The sequence below is a fragment of the Oreochromis niloticus genome, linkage group LG6 (genome assembly GCF_001858045.2).
Source record: "Oreochromis niloticus isolate F11D_XX linkage group LG6, O_niloticus_UMD_NMBU, whole genome shotgun sequence".
Classification (NCBI taxonomy): Eukaryota; Metazoa; Chordata; class Actinopteri; order Cichliformes; family Cichlidae; genus Oreochromis; species Oreochromis niloticus.
In genome coordinates, this window is record NC_031971.2 from 14,895,727 (window position 1) to 14,917,005 (window position 21,279).

At 40.3% G+C, this 21,279-nt stretch overlaps 1 protein-coding gene across 3 annotated transcripts in view; it reads right to left on the reverse strand.

Moving 5' to 3' along the window:
* Nucleotides 1-1,426: 1,426 nt before the first annotated feature.
* tll1 (tolloid-like 1) overlaps nucleotides 1,427-21,279 on the reverse strand; it is a 58,831-nt gene continuing 38,978 nt past the window's right edge. For all 3 annotated transcript variants that reach the window (XM_013274116.3, XM_025908290.1, XM_003449690.5), the window contains 5 exons: nucleotides 15,155-15,280; nucleotides 11,592-11,719; nucleotides 4,771-4,984; nucleotides 4,235-4,485; nucleotides 1,427-3,151 (listed from right to left, as the gene is read on the reverse strand). In XM_013274116.3, the coding sequence (XP_013129570.1) occupies nucleotides 3,017-3,151; nucleotides 4,235-4,485; nucleotides 4,771-4,984; nucleotides 11,592-11,719; nucleotides 15,155-15,280 (854 nt within the window). In that variant the 3' untranslated portion in view covers nucleotides 1,427-3,016. The remainder of the gene's footprint in view (nucleotides 3,152-4,234; nucleotides 4,486-4,770; nucleotides 4,985-11,591; nucleotides 11,720-15,154; nucleotides 15,281-21,279) is intronic.

Here is a 21,279-nt window from a genome sequence, read left to right on the forward strand (position 1 = left end):
GTTTACAGGAGTCCCACAAAGACAGAAAAAACTAATTCACAAGAGCGAGTGGACTGCTGTTCTCTGTGGCTGTGTGTTTTTATGCGGAGTGTGCGCCACTTGAATACTTATAGATTTTTTTTACCAGTTTATTTAAAAGTATAAAATTATTTAATAGCGTCAAAGTCCAAAATCTCATTGGACGACTGTTACTTAGCTCTGTGATGACGTTCCTGTGTGATCAGCAGCTGTCCAATCACGTCTCCCGCTCTGGCACGTTGTGTAAGCATCGTTAAATATACAAATAGCAGTGTTTGAATTAAGAGTTGAAGCCAGAGAATAAAGCATCGGAAGACTATAAGAAGACACAAATCAGGAATTCATCTCGAAATGCGGAAAGGTAGAAAGCAGGCATTCGAGCTGCAGGTGCATACTGCATCCAAAGGTCAAGAACAAGGTGTCAGGGTCAAAAGTAATAATGGAAAAAACAGCATGTATGAGAAACCCTTATGTTTCCATGGCAACTTGTCAAACCAAGACAAATCTTCTACAATTTAATTTTAGAGGACAATGAGGAATTCATATTTTCAGCATGACAAATAGAACTGATGATCCACGATTTTGTTTTTTCTTTTATATATAAACAATTATTGAACAATGAAATTTAAATTTAATCCAGTAACAAAGATAGAGTTCATCTGTACTGCCAGTGTGGGTTTGCTTGTTGACTTGACTGTGATTGTTTTTCTGTGTGTTAGCTCTGTGATCCACTGCCCTATAAGACATACCTTAAATAGGTTTCTGCCCTTCTGAAAGTCACAGGGCTTTATGTTTTACTTTGTTCCCAAAAGCATTCTCTGAAGTTTCTCTGAAAATCTTTTTAAAATGATCACTAAAAGTGATCGTGTTGGTAAAACACGATGCTGTAACATCATTAAAACATTTTCGGTGGCAGGTTATTTAAATGAATGCAGGCTGACCCCTGCTGACAGCACAGAAAGGACCCAGCTGCCCAACAGTCTCAGACCCAGTCAACAAGTCAAGTCTTAAATTGAGGTTTTATAAAATACAATATATGTCACTGGATAAGTGATGAAGTCACAAAAACTGGTTCATTGTCTGATGACTATAAATTTGATCACCAAATTCAGTGAAAATCCATATGGAAGCTTGTTTCTGACACCGAATCTTGATGTATTTACTTAAATAAGTCCAAATTATGGGTTATTATCTCAAAAATAGATTTAGGGTCAGGTTTGGTCTTAGACTCATTTGAAATTCTCAGAAAATGTTCTGCCATCCCCGAAAAAGTGGGAAAGTAATGCTGTGAGAAGGTTTCAGATATCGGATATCATGCTGTCACATGATAACTACCTCAAGGTAAACGCTGGGATTTTATGAACAGATTAATATTTCCTTTAAAAACAAAAGACAAAGAGAACACGAGTGTGGCTTTAGCCTGTGTGTATTTTAATGACCGATGCAGAGGACGTCATGTCAGACCCAGAGGTGGAACGATAAAGCAAAAACTACAGTTAACAGTGGGATCAGGGTCACCTGGAGCTTGGCACATACAGCAATGAGAGATTCAACTTAAAAACACACAACTTAAAAGACACACACGCACAGAGAATCACCTACAACACATTAAGAGAAACAACGCAGCTCATTTGCAGCACATATCCTTCGAATTGTCCTTTTTTCCCCTAAATGCACAAAAAACACGAGTGTGTGTGCATGTAACCACGAAAGTGACACAAACACACATGCACTGCAGATACCGTCTCACACCCAGACTTCACGTCCCATGTTCTTTTGTTGTTGCTATTTTTTTTTACAATAAAACCAATCTCACCAAACAAATCAAAACATGGCTCCGACACGAGACGCCTGTGCAAGAGCGTAAGAGCGACGTCCGATAGCATACATTTGGTTCTAAGGCAATATTGTAGTTCCATAGGACTAGTGCTGTTGATTGCAGAGTGCTGTTTGCACGCTGTCTCCATTTGAAAGCCTCCATTCAGTCTTTCAGTGTATTCTTTATTTTTAGCACCATGGGAATCTCTCCTTCAGTCACTGACTTTCAAGAGACAGCTGTGTAAAATATTCCCTTCTGCTATCCACTGGGGAAGAAGAAGAAAAAAAGAAAATCACATGTTCACTGTGGAGGAAGGGCAACTGGACACACCCACAACTTACAGTGAGGCTTAACATTAACATCACACATTGTTTTGGAAGTCTTTATTTGCATTTAATATTCTTTATTTTCTTTTATTCCACAATCTGCATAAGCTGTAAGCAAGAAAAACAACAAAAAGGGCAAAGGTCAGACTCAAGCCTCTTTGTCCCCCCCCCACACACACACACGCACGCGCACACACACAGTAAACACAATGAGTTTTACGATACAAAGACATGGAATAAAATAATCTGCAGCCGTTCTGAGCTGGGCTGAAGAGACCAGTTCCCAGGCCTCAAAGGCAATAAAAATGTTTGTCAGCAGTTTGTCGAGGGTTACTGTGGGTGATAAGCAGCCGTCTGATCACAGTACGTCGCACGGTTCCAGACTCTGGACTCCCTCCTTGGATGCATTTTTAAGTTCTTTAGTTTCTTTGGCATCCGTGGTTTATATCTCCGAATATGAAACTAGTGTTTGTGCTTTTTATTTGCATTTGTTCAGCTCCGGGTATCTCAGTGAATCTATATGGATCTCCTGCAACCCTGTCGTCCTGTACTGATCACATAGCTTTGATGTGCGGTAACGAAACCATCTCCTCCGTGAAAACAGCTCGCGCGGTCATCAGCGCAATCCCCCAAGTGTTTGCTGATAAGTCTCGATGTTTTTTCCCCGCCTCATCTCGGAGTGCAGTGACCTGTGTGGAGCCACAGAGGGAGACAGATATCCACAGAAGAGTCATCTTCTTCTCATAGCTGGCCAAGAGGGGACGAGCTGTACTTTTCTCATTGCCGTGGTGAAGGTCAGGGTAACAGTGGCTGGGGCTGCACAGAGGTCAGAGGTTACGGGCTACGACTGTAGTCATTTCCTGGTGTGAAGGTTCTCCTGGAACTTGGTGCTCGTGTAGAGGATGTGGAAGCCCTTCTTGCTTATTGTGTCGTCGCTATGGAAACGGATCAGCATAGCATCTCCAGGTGAGTAAATCCCCTCTCTAGGCTGAGGAAGGGACAACAGACACACAGTGAAGAGGTTGTTTTTATATATTTCAGTATACAGTACTATGCAAAAGTTTTGATCCACGTCTTGACTAATTTCTATATATTTTGCTTCCAAGCAGCCAGACTTTCTTGTGCTTTTCTAAAGTGCTTTTAAGCAACACTTATCCAGGCTTTCTGAAGGTCTTTTAAAGTTTTTTTTATTGGACATTGGCTGCTTTTTCACAAATTTTCAGTCCTTGTACCTGAACATTTTCACAATGATGTTGTTTTTGTTTGTTAAGCCACTTACACTGACATATGATTCATTCAAGCATTAAAAAACACCTTCTCAATGGATGAAACAGTGTTGTATATACACAAAACAGATAACTTAGCAAAGAACAAGTCTTAAATCATAAATTTAGGCAATTTGTTATGAGAAACCTGTTTGTTGAATTTATAAAATATGGCACAGGTGTCAAAATTGATGAAATTATGAATGCAGTAATGTATCATCACACTTGGTTCCACCACGCATTATATCATCTGGACATTGTCTGATTGGTAGACAGCTTCATTTTTAGCATGACAATGATCTCAAACACACTGTCAATGCAGTAAAAAGCATATCTGGATAGAAAAACACACAATGTAACACTATCATGGACTGGCTTCCCCACCATTACTGAAGCAGTGTGGGATCATCCAAAGAGGAGCTTTGACTGCCCTTCAAGAAGCCTGGAGAATTATTCCTGAAGACTACTTAAAGAAATGAAAAGAAAGCTGCCTAATAGAGTTCAGGCTATGTTGAAGAATAAAAGTGGACTTTCAAGCTAATTAAAACTGCCTTATATACTGCATTTCCTATGTATGTTTGCACATTTCAATAAATCGCTGCACGCTGCAAAAGTTAACATTGCAAAGTAATACAATGCACATTTATAAAACTAGTTAAAGCTTCACTGACTCAAAGTGCCAAAGCAAACTCTAATGTCTAACCTGAAGTGTTTCATTGTCGACCACTAAAACATGTGGCGAGTCCTCCACAAGTCTTTCAAGTTTACAGAACTCAGAGACCTCCCTGAAAATAACGGTGACTCACCCCTGAACCGCAGAAGCGTCCCAGTCGGTGTGAGTTGGCATCATATCCATTATAGAGCTCGATGTAGTCATAACCACAGTCGGCCTCCTCCTCAACCTCAAATGTAATGAAGCTGAGCTCGATGCCGTAGCCCTGTTCTGCCGTCAGCAGCCACTCGCAGTCAGTGTGACCCGGATAATTGTTGTCTCCGAACTGGGAGTGGGAGTAAAGGTTCTTCTGATGAGCTTCTGCTTTCAGCCGACCTCCACACTCTAAAGAGGCACAAAGAAAGAAAAAAGTATGAAAAAAATGGGTTTTGGGGGCACTTTTTGTTCTTCCCAGCAGTGAAGAACTAAAGTTGGATTTCATGAAGGGTTATTTCAGCATGCACGTGCTGTTAAAAACCACTAGAGGGGGACATTACTCCTAACTTCAAGAGGATTAAGCTGATGACTTTGAGTGATGCTCTCAACAGATATGGTCTTGCACAGTGTTCCAAGAACAGACTTAAAATGCTGCTTTATTTACTACATAAGGATATTTATATGGCCACAGACCTGTTGAGTGTGAAGCTTGGAAACCCTTCCTTTGCACTGAGGCGTCAGAAATGAAACGAAGGTACATCTTGTTGCCAGTGGACACCAGCGACTCCGGGATCTTACTGCCACACAGTCGCCCCAAGATGGCCGCTGTGTCACTGTCCCCGTCAAACGCCTCCAGATGGTCATAGGCACATTCCTGATGCTGCTCGATCTCAAACTCATTAAAGGTCTGAAAAGAAGGAAGCGGGGAGAATTGCAGAGACGGAAAATGAATGAATGAGTGGGTGTTAGGACAAGAGGAGCTACCAGACATACTCAAAAGGATACTTCCGATATTCGCAAAAGTGCTGAGAGCGACCTTTAACACAAGGTGGTGTCGATACAGTTCTCTATTGATGAAATCATGAACTTACACATGTATCTGCATGATTGGCTGGCAGGTGACCAGTCTTTACCAAGCAATTCATTTCATTAATAGGCATGGCTTTAATTCTAAAATACTGGTAAGTTGTCGCTCTGAGAATTGAATCTTAGGGTTTTACAGCTCTGAGTGATGGTAGCATGCTTATGGTGTCATATGCTAGATCACGGATGTCCAACTCGTTTTACATCATGGGCCGGACCAGTGAAAATCCCCTTTTGTCTGGTGTGTAGAAGTTTGTGTCAGGTTTTCTACATGATAAAGAAATGCTGCTGTGATAAAAGAAAGAAATATGTCAGCACATCTCTTAAACTGTAAGAAATGATTGTGTAATGTCCTTGTCCTTGATGTAAATATGTAAAAATTGTGTATGTTTCTGTTCTGTGTCCTGTGTACTGTTTGTTTGTATATGTGTCTTTCTTGCTGCTGTTACACCCAAATTTCCCCTTGTGGGACAATTAAAGGATTATTCTATTCTATTCTATTCTATTCTATTCTATTCTATTCTATTCTAAACTTTTAGATGAAGTTCTGGTCATTGGCCAGACTGTTTAATAAATTTAAAACAAGATGTTTTTGTTAATGCACAGATTATGTCCTCTCTTTTTTCAACGTGGATCTACTTTTCTGTCATGTAATTGTTTATCTACTACTTAATTACTTTGGTAGAGTATGAATGGGGCATTGGGGGCATCTTTATCAATAGAAAAGGCTGTTAAAGTAAAAAGTCCAAAATGTATGTGCTCCTTCATGTTTTCCAAAGCTGTTCAGTGGGCCGGATTGGAGTCTGTGTTGGGCTGATTCTGCCCCTGGGCCTTATGTTTGTCACCCTTGTAGCAGGTCAAGAAAACTACATCTAAAGCTGAGTTCTTGATTTAACTCTTGGCACTACATCTTTGCTGAATTTCATTTTGCTGTTTTCACTATCTCTCTTTTCCCTTTGTTTTCGATCTGTTTCTGGTATCCAGTGAAGGCAACACGCTCCCAAAAATCTATAAATATGCAAGAACCCTTTCGTAAAGATGCTGCACTACTAATCTAATCTCTCTTTTCCTGAATTTGTATCATCCTGGCAACAGGCAGGCAATTCTGAGGTCCCTCACCGGTCTCTCTGAGCGACATTAGTTGGAGAACGGCACGAATAAAATCCCTAAAGTTGTTCAAGTCACTTTTCCATCTCACTTCTTCATCCAGGTGCTGTTGAAGGAAAGGGCTTAACTTTATCTGCTTGCTTGGCTCCGTAAAGCAGATTAAATTTGTCCATGTGAGGCACGAAGAGCAGAACTCGGAGATCAACAAGCTTGTAGGTACGAAAAATATTTTTGTAGTGTTTACAAAGCCTGAAAATGTGAGGGCTTTATTATTTTAAAGAATTATTTATAGAACTCAGGAATGTAGACAACATGTGCGAGCTGAAGGAAAAAATAAACACAAAGAAGAGCAGACTGAAGGAAGAGAATGGATTATTTCCAAATGTATTGTTTGTTTTTATAAAGAAATATCTTCACGGTGAGTCTTTCATTAAGCATCAAATCATTTTTTAAACACAGAGAAGTAAACATGAGTTAATGTAGCTGGAATGGAAATGCATTATTGCACTGTTATTGGGTTTTAATTAAGCATTAGATACCCAAATTCCGTCCCCAATGAACTAACTGACTGCCTGTCAGGGGCATGCTTAAAGCTTCCCAAACATCCCTGGTCAATAGTACTGTCAGTCTAAGAAATCCCAAAGCAAAGTGAAGTTATTAGGAAGTAATTAAAATGAGCTGAGGCCACAATACAAAAGAAAATACACACTGTATCCTCAAGCCCATATTTATTTCTGATTTCATTTTCTTTCTCCCATTTGTGGCAGATTAAAAATAATTCCTGGCATTGTCCGTGCTGCATGATATATTACACTGGGTTGTTTTTTTTAATGAAAGATGCAGGATGCTGCATATCATGTTTAGGCTGTTAATCTATCAGTCTGTCGGCTATCTTTCCAAACATTCCTTCATCAAACGTCACTCACTGATACGATCTCGTTTTAGAAAATAAATGCTATTTTCTTTCTAAGCGTCAGAGAAGAAACCCCTGGCCCATGCAATGCCTCCACGCGGACAAGCATGTACACAGTGTCACGATTTATAATCCAATCATGTCACCGTGAGCTGAGTCATAACACCTTGCAGGCCTCGCTCCCACACAGTCACACACTGGATTGTCTCTGTCACGTCACCATAACCATCACAACACTCTGATTTTTTTTCTTCTTTTTTTCCATAAACCAACTGAGTTGAAGCAGAAAGGAGGGTGAAGGTGGGCTGATGCGTGGATTTCATTACACAGATGGGAAGTGTTTGATTCTGAGGTCGTGATGGCTTCCAGATGTTTCTAACCATACCTCAAGCGAGACACTGGTTTGATGGTCTGACTTGAGCCGTGTACTACATCCAGGCAAGTTGTGTGTGTGTGCCAGACAGAGTGAGGAATAATTAAATTATCCTAATGCCATGTTCAGATTTCTGGCATTTTATATGTCCTTCTTTGATGTCATTACTGTGGAGAAAGAGAGCACCCCTATTTATTATATGCACACATTTGTACTCATGTCTTTGTGCATACTCACTGAAATGCATAGGACTTTATTGAAAAGAGAGTTTGCTAACATACAACTACAAAAACCCCCTCAAAATCCATCATAAGGGGAATACATCGGTTTGATTTTGGTGTGATCTCTCTCTTTACCCATGCATAACCTTAGCCCTTACCCTGCTTCTAAGCTGATCTGTAACACTAAATGAAATGAATTTTAATGCCTGACCTAATTCAACTCCCCCTAAAAAAAACAAAAACAAAAATGCCCTCACTCCTCGAGTCTAAAATTTAAAACTGGTCCTCACAGATATATGTAAAGCTAAAGTGCACAAAACAACAAGTAATGTTAAAAACATAAAAACAAAGGAGTGTGTATTTAGTATCATTTGAATCACATAAAGTTACAAAGTTACGTTCAAAACGGGAGCAAAACCTCGTAACTGTGCTATCGCAGATGATGATGTAATGTGTTTTGGTTACATAAGCGGTCATTAGAGATTATCAAAAACTAAATGACGGTGGATGACAGTTTTGATAACAAGCCCATATTGTGGCTGCAGAGTGGAAGTAAGGTGAAGAGCCAAATGTATAATGCATCCTTTCAGCAGGGTGTGTGTGTGTGTGTGTGCATGTGTGTGTGTGTGTGTGAGAGAGAGAGAGAGAGAGACACATGCATGGGAACATGACTTTAGGAGGATTATCTAAAGCATCCTGTGTAAATGTGAGCATGTGAGTGATTTCCATCTTCTGTATTTTTTTTTTTATTTTTTTTTTTCTTTGAAATCTTTGTGAGGACCAGCCTCTGGAGCTGAAACATGAAGCCAACACAAGGATTGTTTGAAAAGTTAGTCAATCCACACAGACCTTCACGATAAAAAGCCCAACATCTACATTACATCTGAAATAAACAGCTTTATCCCCCATTTAAATTGCATTAAGACTTCAAATTATCCATGATTAAAAGAGTGGCTGTTTTGGTGAGGGCGGCTGACATAGATGGCTGTACTGTAGCTGGCAGAGGTCTGCTAGTCACAGAAGTGGACTATTGCTGTAGCAGGTTCCTGTGTCTGTTTTGTGCACCCATACAGTGGATGAGCCTTGCTAGACAAGCTGATAACACAGGCACTCTACCCTGTTGTTTAAATATGCTCACGGCAGTGTTTTTATACGAGAATATCGGTGACGCAGTAGCTCATCTGGCTCATAATCAATCACAATTCACAGGTTATTGCCTCTAAAATGACAAATGTGACCTTGACCTTGAACACAGACTGTGTGAAGACCTGTTAGGGCAGGGATATTAAACTCATTTGCATTACATTTTACATTGTAGGTGTCATGCTTTGATCTCTGGTGGGCCGGCCAGTGAAACTCCCCTTTCTGTCAGTGCAATGAAATTTTACTACACATTTAATCTCTTATATCTTAAGATCTTAAGATATAAGATAAAGAAGTGCAATTTCAACAATGCATCCATTCTTTTCCGCTCATCCTTATCAGGACCGTTGGAGGGGCCTGGAGACGGGATATACCCTGGACAGGTCACCAGTCTGACGCAGGGCTAACACAGAGACAGACAACCATTCACATCTATGGGCTAATTTAGAATCACCAATTAACCTAACCCCAATAACTGCATGTCCTTGGACATGGAAGGAAGCCAGACTACCCGCAGAGAACCCATGCAAACACGGGGAGAACATGCAAACTTCTTGTAAAACTTAGGAACTTCTTGCTGCAAGGCAACAGTGCTAACCACACCACCATGCTGCCTCACAATGTCAACAATTTACCTCTCTTTTTTTTTCTACATAAGAACACAACGTCAGATTAAACTGTGAAAAATAAAGGTGTAAAATTATGGAGAAATTTCTGCAGCTCGTAGTATATATTAAACAAAGTTTTTGTTATTTTACAGAAAATGTCTCTTTTGCACCGTAGACTCATAGTAGTTCTAGAGTAGATGGTGAAAAAACAGAACTTTTCTGTAATCTAATTGTTTAATTTGGTGTAGTATGAATGGCCATGGAGGATGACTTTATCAGTAGTAAAAGCTGTAAAACTACAATAAAATGTCTAACATGTATACCGGCATTCACATTTTCAGTCATTCAGTGGGCCAGATTGGAGTCTAGTGTCAGTCTGATTGTGGCCACTGAACCTTATCTTTGACACCCCTGTGTTAGGTGGTTATTTTGTGTAAATATGATTAAATTCTAACCAGTACTGTAGGAGTACTGATTCAGAACACAACTCCACAAGCCAATTAGAGGCCAGGTTGCTCCTCCCGTTATTTAGTCCCTTGTCAGACCAAATTTGAGCTCTGCACTTATGACGTTCATACCTTTAGAAAGTAAAAGTAGTATTCTAACAGTCAACTAACAGAAAGTTACCTGAAGGCTGCAATAATTAACAGATTAAAGCCATTCTTTAACCTTAAATGCTACTAAAACTCAAACCAATTTTGGCTTCATAATTGAGAAGTCTTACTAATATTCGTAACAAGTCACAATACATGTTATAGTTTATCTTTGGTGGACTGCTATTTTCTGAACTTTTGAAATTTATAAACTAAATTATTAATATATTGAAGAGACAGTTACAAATAATCATCTTTTTGCAACATTTCTTGGCCAAACAGTGAAAGCAGTCATGATGTAAAGTAAGGTTATTTCTTCTTCACAGCATCATCTCAACATGTTTTAGTGCACCTGTGTTGTGCTTTATTACGTTCTTAAATAAAATGTTTGGTCAAGATGAACATTTTTAGAAGCTGAAGACAAACATCAGCTGTCATTTTATCATCTGAAGTGAAAGAAAACAAAGATTGTATGTCATCACTGGTTTTCTGTTTTGTTGTTCTGACGTGTCTTCATCTCTATCCATCCATTCTCTTCCACTTATCCAATTCAGGGGGGCTGAAAAGGCAGGGGTACACCCTGGATAGGTCGCCAGTCTGTTGCATGGCTAATGCAGAGAGACAGACAACCAATCACACCTATGGGCAATTTAGAATCATCAATTGACCCCACAAACTGCATGTCTGTGGACTGTGGGAGAAAGCCGGAGTACCCAGAGAGAACCCATGCAAGCATGGGGAGAAATGCAAACTCCACACAGATAGACCATTATCATTGCCCCTGGCATCACCTCCATCAAGAAAAAGTTCAGAGTCAGATATTCTCCCTTTAAATGACTTCCTAAACTGCCAAGGACCAAATAACCATTCAGATTTGTCTTGGAGCTAAAACTATGCTTAGTTTGCAATTCTCACATCACTTTCTCTAGAGAGGCAGCACTGAAATGTCTGAGTTTCTGCAGCAGAAACAAACACTTCACCAAATGGTACTGGAGCTCAATTTTAATGGTGTCTTATAAATACATACATGTGCACCACATTAGAAAATACGCAAAAGACTTTGTATGTATGTATGTATGTATGTATGTGTGTGTGTGTGTGTGTGTGTGTGTGTGTGTGTGTGTGTGTGTAGGCAGCACACATGCATACACAGGCATAGAAAGGCACACTGACACAGATGGCCACTGCCCAAGGCCTTTCTCTAATGCATGAACACTCACTCACAGTTAGCCCAAATATACAAACATGCACTTTCTCCCTCATTCACATTTGGGTTTCATAAGTGGAACACGAAAGGAGAAGACTGTGTAGCAAGAGGAGAAGCCAACCCAAGGCTTTAACATACAAGATGACCCCACAGACAGAACGGTGCGTCGTTACAGTGGGGTGGCATTCCTGTGATTTCCAGGAAAAACACACAGAGAAAGAAAAGCCTGACAATGTTGAACCCGTTTTTACGTGATGCACACTTACAATTTTGACTCTGTGTCCCGGTGTGGCTGTGATGTCCCAGGTGCACTCTTTCCGGCTGGGGTACTTGTCTGGCCAGTTTGGGCTGCTCAGGGTCCCACTGGGACTGTGGATCTTGTGCTCACACTCGGCTGGAGACACACACACAAACACGCAAGAGCACACACAGAGAGGAAGTTTAAAAATCATGGCTGCACAGGAAAAGGTCAGAGGAAATGGAAAAGGAACAGGAAGGAGAGAAACACAAGAACTAAATGAGAGAAGAAGATTTCAAAGAAGCACATCCTGGTGACAAGTTCAGAGTGGGTTTCACTTGAAATTGGCAGCAAGCTTTGCACAAACACTGCAGTGGGACCTTTGCACTTTCTATACTGTACCGGCATACAGAACTGCTTAAAGAACTGAAAAGCTTACACCTAAACAGCAACATGATAGAGCATAACTGTAGTGGTAACAGAATAGCTGAGTACATTTATATAGGTACACTATTTATTTGTATACAGTAATTAAAGTAACAACCATATCATTATTTTGGATTTGGGAGAGGAGGTGGGCCTGGATGCTTTCTATATGCATTCAGTGACTTTAGACTGACAAATAGTGTACATTTGTGTAACCATACCTGCATATGTAACATTCAGAGTCTGTTTAAGATTGAATGCTTTTCCAAACACCATTGCATTCATTGGACAAGTATCAAACTCAGTGGTTTTTGTTTCATTCCTGATGACTACTCTGTCATTTGACCCACTTTCTTTGATTTTAAGGCTTTGTCAGCTCCACCTACTCATTACAGTATAGAAAATCTTACTCAGCAGTCAGCTCTTTGTTGCCACAGAATCTCAGAAAGCGTACTGAAAAATATCAGCTGCACTTCATTTGTCACTGATGGACGAGTCTGGGAACACACAGGAGCTGCTTGTTAACACTGACTACTTTCCTCCTGGAGTCTGTCTCAGGTTAAAGCTGTCCAGAGCAGCCCACACACAGTCACACATGGCATTTTCATGCATTCGATTTTAATGAGACAAATGCTATGGCTTTATGAAGGTGCGGGGAGGCAAAAGGCATGCACACGACAAAGACGATGTGTTTGAAGGTGATGGCTTTTATTTCTCAGGAAAACCAAACTCATGTACAGCATGAAATGGCATCCACAAGAACAACACATGGGCCTGAAAAAGCTTTTTTTTCCTAGCATGCAAAGTATCACATACAGATGTCAAAATCTCCACACAGTTTTGTTTTTACAGAAGAGTGTAACATCTTATGTTACAGATAGAGCCATGGGTACAATCTGATCAAGTTGCTGGTAGAAACTAACAGTTTCAAAGTCATTGCAAGAGTTTAAAATGAGATCCCTGAGACTTTAAAGGATGCCGTGTGTCATTTTTTATATTTCCCACTGATGTGAAAAGCCATAACGGTGTGTAACAATTGTGCTTAATGATGAATCCAGGGTGTAACAACAATTGCTGAAATCTTCTCAAACACGCTGAAGCTCATGTATGTATATAAACAGGGGCACAGGCCGTGTGACGGGAATATGAATTAGTATGACACGGCAAGGCTAGCTTACACTGGTGTTGTGCACATATAAACACACATGTACACACAGGAAGACAACGCTACACGCAAAGCTTTCAAGGTCCCAGATGTTTGAAACATGAGTCTTTTTTATGAGCATCACGGGGAGTCTTTAGTGAGGTGTGTATGTCAGTGCTGATGTTGTGAGTGTGTGTGTACGTGTTCAAAAGTTCAACTTCAAAGAGCTGTGTATAATATGGCCATTCAGCAGGGTGTGTGTGTGTGTGTGCGAGTGTGTGTGTGAAAGTGCAAATAACTTTTAATAAATAATGTTTTCTGTCAAACTAAAACTTTTTTCCACCCTTTGTCCGTTTCTCACACACATCACAGTGAACAGAGTTTTAGAGACTGCCAACTGGTTTTTAGGTCATCTGAGAAAAGTTCAAGAGTATCAAGTTGTTCAGAGTGGAGCATCTCCTGAATTTAATCCCCTACATATAATTTATAATGTCACAGTTTTGTGGGACATTTCTGTGGTAATTAATTTGGACTTGGTGTGTTTCTGTTTCAGGAATGTCCTTTAAGAAAAGTCCAAGTGAGTCCAGTGTAAGCCAACTGCCCTTCAGGGCCAGTAAATGTCAATGTGAAAGCTGTTTCATTTTCAGTCTCACTACACAAAATAAATACTCTTAATATATAATTAAGTTTTTAATTTTTGCTGATGTTGTCCTAAATCTCCCCTGGTAGAGGGTTGCGTTTATTGTTCCAGGATCGGACATATCAAGTCAATGAGGTGAACACTTGACACTTTTTGATTTAAAAGCTGAGACTAATTAGCCTAAAGAAAGACTGTCTGCAACTTAAACAAGCAGTTCACCCCAAAACTGAAAACACAGTCACATTAAAAAGAAAGTGTAGTCTCTGTCAGTTCTACAGTTTTACATATCAGGACATAATTTTAAAAAGTTATCTTGACTTTAGCAGCTCTTAAAATGAGGTAAATACAACCTGAGATGAATAACAATGCATGACATATGACACTGTTTATTTAACAAAAATGCAGAAACAGTATGTGAAAGACAAAGTGCGCCCCGTCATTCCTTAGCTAGGAGAAATACCTCAGCTGGTGGTAACTTTATCAGTCTCTCACATCATCTCACATCATGTGATGACTCCTTCTGCATTTTGTCTCAGTTTTTGTTAAAGAAATGGTAACGTTGTGTAATATGTCATGTTTTGAAGTTCACCTGAGGTTGTATTTACCTCATTTTAAGACCTGCTGAGGACTAATTTGTTCTTAATATGTCCTGATATATAAAACCTTAAATTTGCGTTCCCTTCGGGCTGTAGTGCTGTTTATTTGTCTGCATTGTTTTGGTCTAAGCAGGTTCACCCAGCACCTATTTTCTTTCTGTCTGCCAAGCTTTTCATTACCCAACAGGAAGAATGCCTCTACCTGTCCCGAGGCTCATGCGAGTGACAGCGTGACAGGATGTAAACACTGATGGCGTCTCCTCTCTGAGCTTTAATGTTAGCTAGCTGCATGCCTTCTTTGGTTGGTGGTTGGTGTACTTTGACAGAAAGAAAGCAAGGTCATGATTTCAGAAAAAAGACATTCCTGCTGAGTTTTTCAATTTCCTTTTTCACTGGGGCACACTCCAAGGGAAATGCCATAAGGTTTTATTATATTCAGGATAAGGCATTCATTTCTACAGCGGACATCCCAAAAACTGGACAACTCTCACTTCAACAATCTAGATGAATAAATAGTGCCACAGGCCAGAGAAACAAATACATGAATTTGGATTTTGGGGTGAACTGTCCCTTTATGTGAAAAAAATATAAGCCAGAGAAAAAAATCCTTCAAATGTAAAGCCCGCTGTCATGTGGATGTGTGTAGACAGCGTGTGAGCTGTGCGATGGATGATGGCTATTCTTATGAATGAGCACATGCTTGTGTGGATGCGCGACAGCATGCACGTGCGCTCTGGTGCTTTTATGCCAGTGTGTGTGTGGGTGTGAATGCACATGAAACCCACCTTCCTTACAGTCATGTTTGTTCTCATGCAACACGAAGCCATGGCGACACTGACACACGTAGGAGCCCACCGTGTTGATGCACTCGTGTTGGCAGCCGCCGTTGTCCTTGCTGCACTCGTCTTTGTCTATGAGGGATACACATGCAACACGTCAGTGATGTGGAAACATCAGAGAGATGAGATGGTGGGAAGGGAGAGAAATAAAAGAGGACAGTAATGAGGTGGGGGTGCAGTAGCAAAGGAGAAAATGAAGACAAGTTAAACATTTTATTACAGGGCTGAGAGTTAAAGCCCAGCAGGATGATCAAGTGAGCCATCCCGGCTTTGAACGCTTTCTGCAGCTTACATTTTTTTTACTACAGTAACAGCTGGAGATCAATAAAAGAGAAGTTACTCAAAAAGGCAAAAGTTTGCATTGATTGGCACGGAGAAGAATATCTAACGAAAGAAAAAACAAAAAAACCTTTCTGAAGTTTGTTAGTCTGTGTAAGTCTGTTGTTGTGTTGCAATCTTCTACGTTCAGGTCACAGCAGCTGTCTTATTTAGGTTTACTGAATTGTGATTATTCTTTGTGTTCCCTTTTTTATTTTGAAAGTATTACTTTCCCTGTGTGTCCCAATGTGTTGTTTTGCTTCCTTAGTTGTCACTACTTTGTGATCTATTAACTTGTCCTTGATTAGTTTCATCTGTTTCTTGTTAACATACCCTGCTTGTGTATCTTGTTTGTGTACTTGTTTTAGTCTGGGGCCCAGTTGCAGTCCAGCCCCTGTAACCTCTCTCTTTGTTATGAGTGTAACACAGACTGAATGCACCCGTGGCTGCTGAAGGGTCTCTTAATTAATGGGTAGAGTAGAACCACAGGAGTAAGCTTTGGGATGCTCTTGGCTTTCTCTAATGGTAGAAGGAACTTCAAACCATCTGCAGTGATTTATACTGCTATCAGATGGAAGTAATAACATCATGTCCATAACTTGCAACATGCATACACTCTAATGAACAGTCTCTGTTTATGTTATTCGTATTTTAGTGTAGAGAGACAGAATATCAACCAAAAATCCAGAAAAAAACCCACATTACATAAAATGTATAAATTGATTTGCATGTCATTGAGTAAAATAAGTATTTGAATCAACACAGTCTGAATTTTGGCTCCCACAAATTGGCTGTGTGTCCATGTGGCACACAAATTACAAGATTGTAGACTTGCACAAGGCATAGGGAGCTACAAGGCCATCTGCAAGATGCTTGGTTAGAAAGTGACAACCACTAGTGTGAATATTAGGAAATAAAATGACCATCAATTGCACTCAGTCTGGTGCTCAAGGCAAGATCTTGAATCACAGGGTTAGGATGATCATGAAAAAGGTGGTAGATTTGGTAATTTGGTAATGACCTGAAGACAGTTGGGACCAAAGTCACCAAGAACACCACTGGTAACACACTACACCATGCAGCACCGACGGGGTCTCCCTACTCAAGAAGGCATATGTAGAGGTCTGTCTTAAGTTTGCCGTGAACATCTAATGATTCAGAAAAGGCTTGGGAAAAAGTGCTGTCGTCAAATGAAATCAAAATAATACTCTTTGGTGTCATCTTCATCTGCCAAGTTGGAAAGAGGAGAAATGCTGAGTATGACCTAAAGAACAACATATCCACAGTCAAGCATGGAGATGGAAACATTATGGTTTTGTTTTTCTGCTAAGGGTACAGGAGGATTTCACTGCCTTGAGGGAACAATGAATGAACCTCCTTCCTTCAGCCAGAAGACTGAAGATGGGTCATGACACCATGACAATGACCCAAAAAATATCACCAAGGTAACAAAGGAGTGGCTAAAGAAGAAGCAAATTAATGTCATTCAGTGGTCTAGCAAGTCTCTTTTATGTAATGTGTTGTAATGTGTTTTTTCTGGATTTTCAGTTGATATCTCTCTCTCTCTGCATTAAATTGAAACTACAGGGTGGGCCATTTATATGGATACACCGTAATAAAATGGGAATGGTTGGTGATATTAAAGTCCTGTTTGTGGCGCATTAGTATATGTGAGGGGGCAAACTCCTCAAGATGGGTGGTGACCATGGTGGCCATTTAGAAGTCGGCCATCTTGGATACAACTTTTGTTTTTTCAATAGGAAGAGGGCCATGTGACACATCAAACTTATTGGTAATGTCACAAGAAAAACAAAGGTGTGCTTGGTTTCAACATAACTTTATTCTTTCATGAGTTATTTACAAGTTTCTCTTTGTTCACAGCCATTGACATGTCGAAGAGGTTAACACGTGAGGAGCGGATCGAAATTGTGTTGATATCTGGTGAACGCAGTAACCGGGTCATTGCAGCAGATTTCAATGCAAGACACCCTACGAGACCACCCATCTCCCATGCTACAGTTAGCAAACTGCTTGCTAAGTTTCGTGAAATTGGTTCAGTGTTGGATTTGCCAAAGTGTGGACGCAAGAAAACTGTCTCTAATGAAGAAACATCAGTGGCTGTCCTAGCTTCATTCAGCAAGAGCCCACAGCGTAGCACTCGCCGCATGTCACTGGAGAGTGGCATTAGTCGAACATCCCTTCGGCGGATATTAGCTGCTCACAAATGGCACCCTTACAAACTCCAGCTACTGCAGCATCTCAATGAGGATGACCCAGATTGGCACACAGAATTTGCAGAATGGGCAAAACAAAAATTGGAACAGGACCCTCAGTTCACGCAGAAGATTTTGTTCAGTGATGAGGCAAACTTTTATGTGAATGGTGAAGTTAACAAACAAAACCACCGCTGTTGGTCTGACACTAACCCACATTGGATGGATCCCTCCAAGACTGTTGGAACAACAAAAGTGATGGTTTGGTGTGGTATATGGGGTACAACGATAGTGGGTCCATTCTTCATCAATGGAAACCTCAAGGCCACTGGATATTTGAAATTGCTACATGATGATGTGTTTTCCTCTTTATGCACTAAAGCTGGCACGTTCCCTGAGTTTTTCCAGCAAGATGGTGCACCACCACATTATGGGTGCCAGGTCCGAGCATTCCTAGATGAACAGTTTCCTGGAAAGTGGATTGGTCATCGTCTGCCAGTTGAATGGCCCCCAAGGTCTCCCAATCTGACCCCCTTAGACTTTTATCTTTGGGGTCATCTGAAGGCAATTGTCTATGGTGTGAAGAAACGAGATGTGCAGCACCTGAAACTACGGATACTGGATGCCTGTGCTGGCATTTCTCCTGCGGTGTTGCTATCAGTGTGTGAAGAGTGGGAGAAGAGGGTTGCATTGACAATCCAACACAATGGGCAGCACATTGAACACATTTTATAAGTGGTCAGAAACTTGTAAATAACTCATGACAGAATAAAGTTACATTGAAACCAAGCACACCATTGTTTTTCTTGTGACATTACCAATAAGTTTGATGTGTCACATGGCCCTCTTCCTATTGAAAAAACAAAAGTTGTATCCAAGATGGCCGACTTCTAAATGGCCACCATGGTCACCACCCATCTTGAGGAGTTTGCCCCCTCACATATACTAATGTGCCACAAACAGGACTTAAATATCACCAACCATTCCCATTTTATTACGGTGTATCCATATAAATGGCCCACCCTGTATAGTGAAAACTAGAGACCGTTCATTTCTTTGGAAGTGAGCAAACTTATAAATTCAGTGGGTGATCAAATAATTATTTGCCCAACTGCATATCATAAACTGTATGGTTTCTTTCCACTCATCATTCATTTTTGCTATGTGCTGATACATAAAAGATTTCATCATTCATCAACTTTTTTCAGATCAGCTGTACAAGGAATTTGTCAGAATCCAATAAAAACTTCAGTCTTCGTCACTTTTGGAACCTTTGAGCCTCTGCATTTATGTTTATACCCCACCATCGTACTTTAAATGGTAGGTTGGAAATAAAATCCCATCATATATTAAATAATTATATTAGATTATTATTGGAGCTACATATTGGTTGCACTGAGTAAAAGACTCCATTAAATATGCAAAATATAAAAAAATTATTCACAATCTTAATATAAATTAAAAAGTTTGATTTATTATTCAATACACATTGCCTCAAAAGTCAGAGTGAACATGCGGTGTCTTGTGAATGTTTTGGGAATCTGCTAGAATTTTAAAATAAGATTGTCTAAGTTTGAACACCAAGTAATGCGCAGGCTACAGTATTGTTTGGTCTGTCCGTCTTTTAGTCCATTGTTATGTGGTTGCTAGGTAACATGATGATGTTGATGAATATATCAAGCATCAATAAATTTGTTGCTATAAATTAGAAATTAGTTATTGTTGTGAAATGTCAATGATACAGCGCCTTTAGGTGTTATAGATGCATAAAAGCTGCAAATGGATTATTTTATCCTCTTGGTAACTGGCAACATGATGACATCATAATATTTGATATAGATGAGAACCTTCAGGGCCTAAGATGTACTTGTGTACCCATGTTGTTTGCACCACTCCCGATCTTGTAAGAGGAGTTTTTAGGTAAACAGACACAGATTGTTTGTGTTACAGTAAAATGTTTGGCTTGGCACAGAGTTTGATCAAATTGATCCGGTTGCAGGTTAAAGGTGGAAACGTTTTAAAGTCCAAAAACAAACTCACTTCTCAATCATTTTCTCTCCCTCATACTCAATTTGTGGTGTCCTCTAACCACGTGGATTCACCACAGGATGGGCTGGGTGATAACAAAGCCCTTTGGTGAGGCTGAATCCCGGGTGGAGGCGGAAGAAGCAACGGAAGGTTCGCTCTGCTCGGGGTTGCCACGTTAAGCGCGGAGACAGAAAGAGGCAGAGGAGGTGAGGATGGATCGCAGACCGCACAGGAAGACAGAGGACGTACGGGGAGAGTGTGGGAGCACAGTGTGTTTGTGACTGTGAGAGAGAAACAGATTCCTATAAAGAGATGTGAGATTAGACACAGACGCCGAGTCTCACTTCAACTTTGGAGCTTGTGAATTAAACTAGATCTGCTTTTAATGAAACCACTAAATCCTCTCTCTCTCCCTCTCTCTTTCTCCGTGTGTGTTTGTCTGTGTCTGCTGTGGTATTACAGTGCTATTGTGGGCTCAGTCTCACCCTATCACAGGCTAAGAAGCTTTGCGGTCGATGCTACACAGTGTTCATTGTAGCTGTCTTCAGGTCAAGCACAAAATGTCCACACACACACACGGATTAGTAGTATGTGGGAGGCTGAGGGGACCTCCCTAAAGCTGCTGGCTGTTTACCAAACCAAAGCTATCCCTAAAAGCTTCTGACAGTAACTGAGCCACACAGCAGCTTTTAAAACACAAGTGCGCACATTATTCGTATCTGAGTAATTTCCTTTTGCAAGCCTGCCCCACTGAACTGTGTTAAAGGTGTGCTGCGGGTTAGTTGGATGCAGTTAACAGCTTTTCTTCCTCTGAAGTTTAAACTGTCCTGATTTTCTCTTTTAGTTTGCAGTAAATTGTTAGAGTAAAAAAGAGAAATCTGTATCATAACATCCAACAAATTTCTCCCTCAAACGGCAAGCGGGGAACATTTGTTGTATTTTTAGTTGAAAACCGGGCTGTGTCCCAATTTCATACTGTTTAAGACTGTCGTTGAGATTGCAGTTTTAAAAAAAATCAACTTAGGTATATTTGCATAAGATAATCATGGCCTGGATTTATTAAAATACATCATGGTGACAATACTTAAACATTTTGGATAATAAAAAGCTATTTTCACATCATGTATGCTATATTTCTTTTGGCCAGCTTTGATGGCACAGATTTGAGGGGTGTTGTTTCAGTTTGCACTGTCACAACATTCATTTTCATCTAGACTTGGACTATTTTTTCTCCTGTATTGATGATGGGAGAGTCTTTTCCAGCGCATCCCAAACATTCTTAATGGGATTAAGGTCTGCACTCTGTGATTACCAAGCCAAAAAGTGATGTGTCATGCTTCCCAAACCGCTCTTTTACTCTTTGAGCCTGATGAATCCTGGCATTGTCATCTTGGAACCACCAACAAGGAAGTAAAAATCTGCTGATGGAAAAACCTGACCGCTCAGTATATTCAGGTACTCAACTAACCTCATTTTTTGCAGGGCCACATTACGCTGCTGAATCAAGACCTG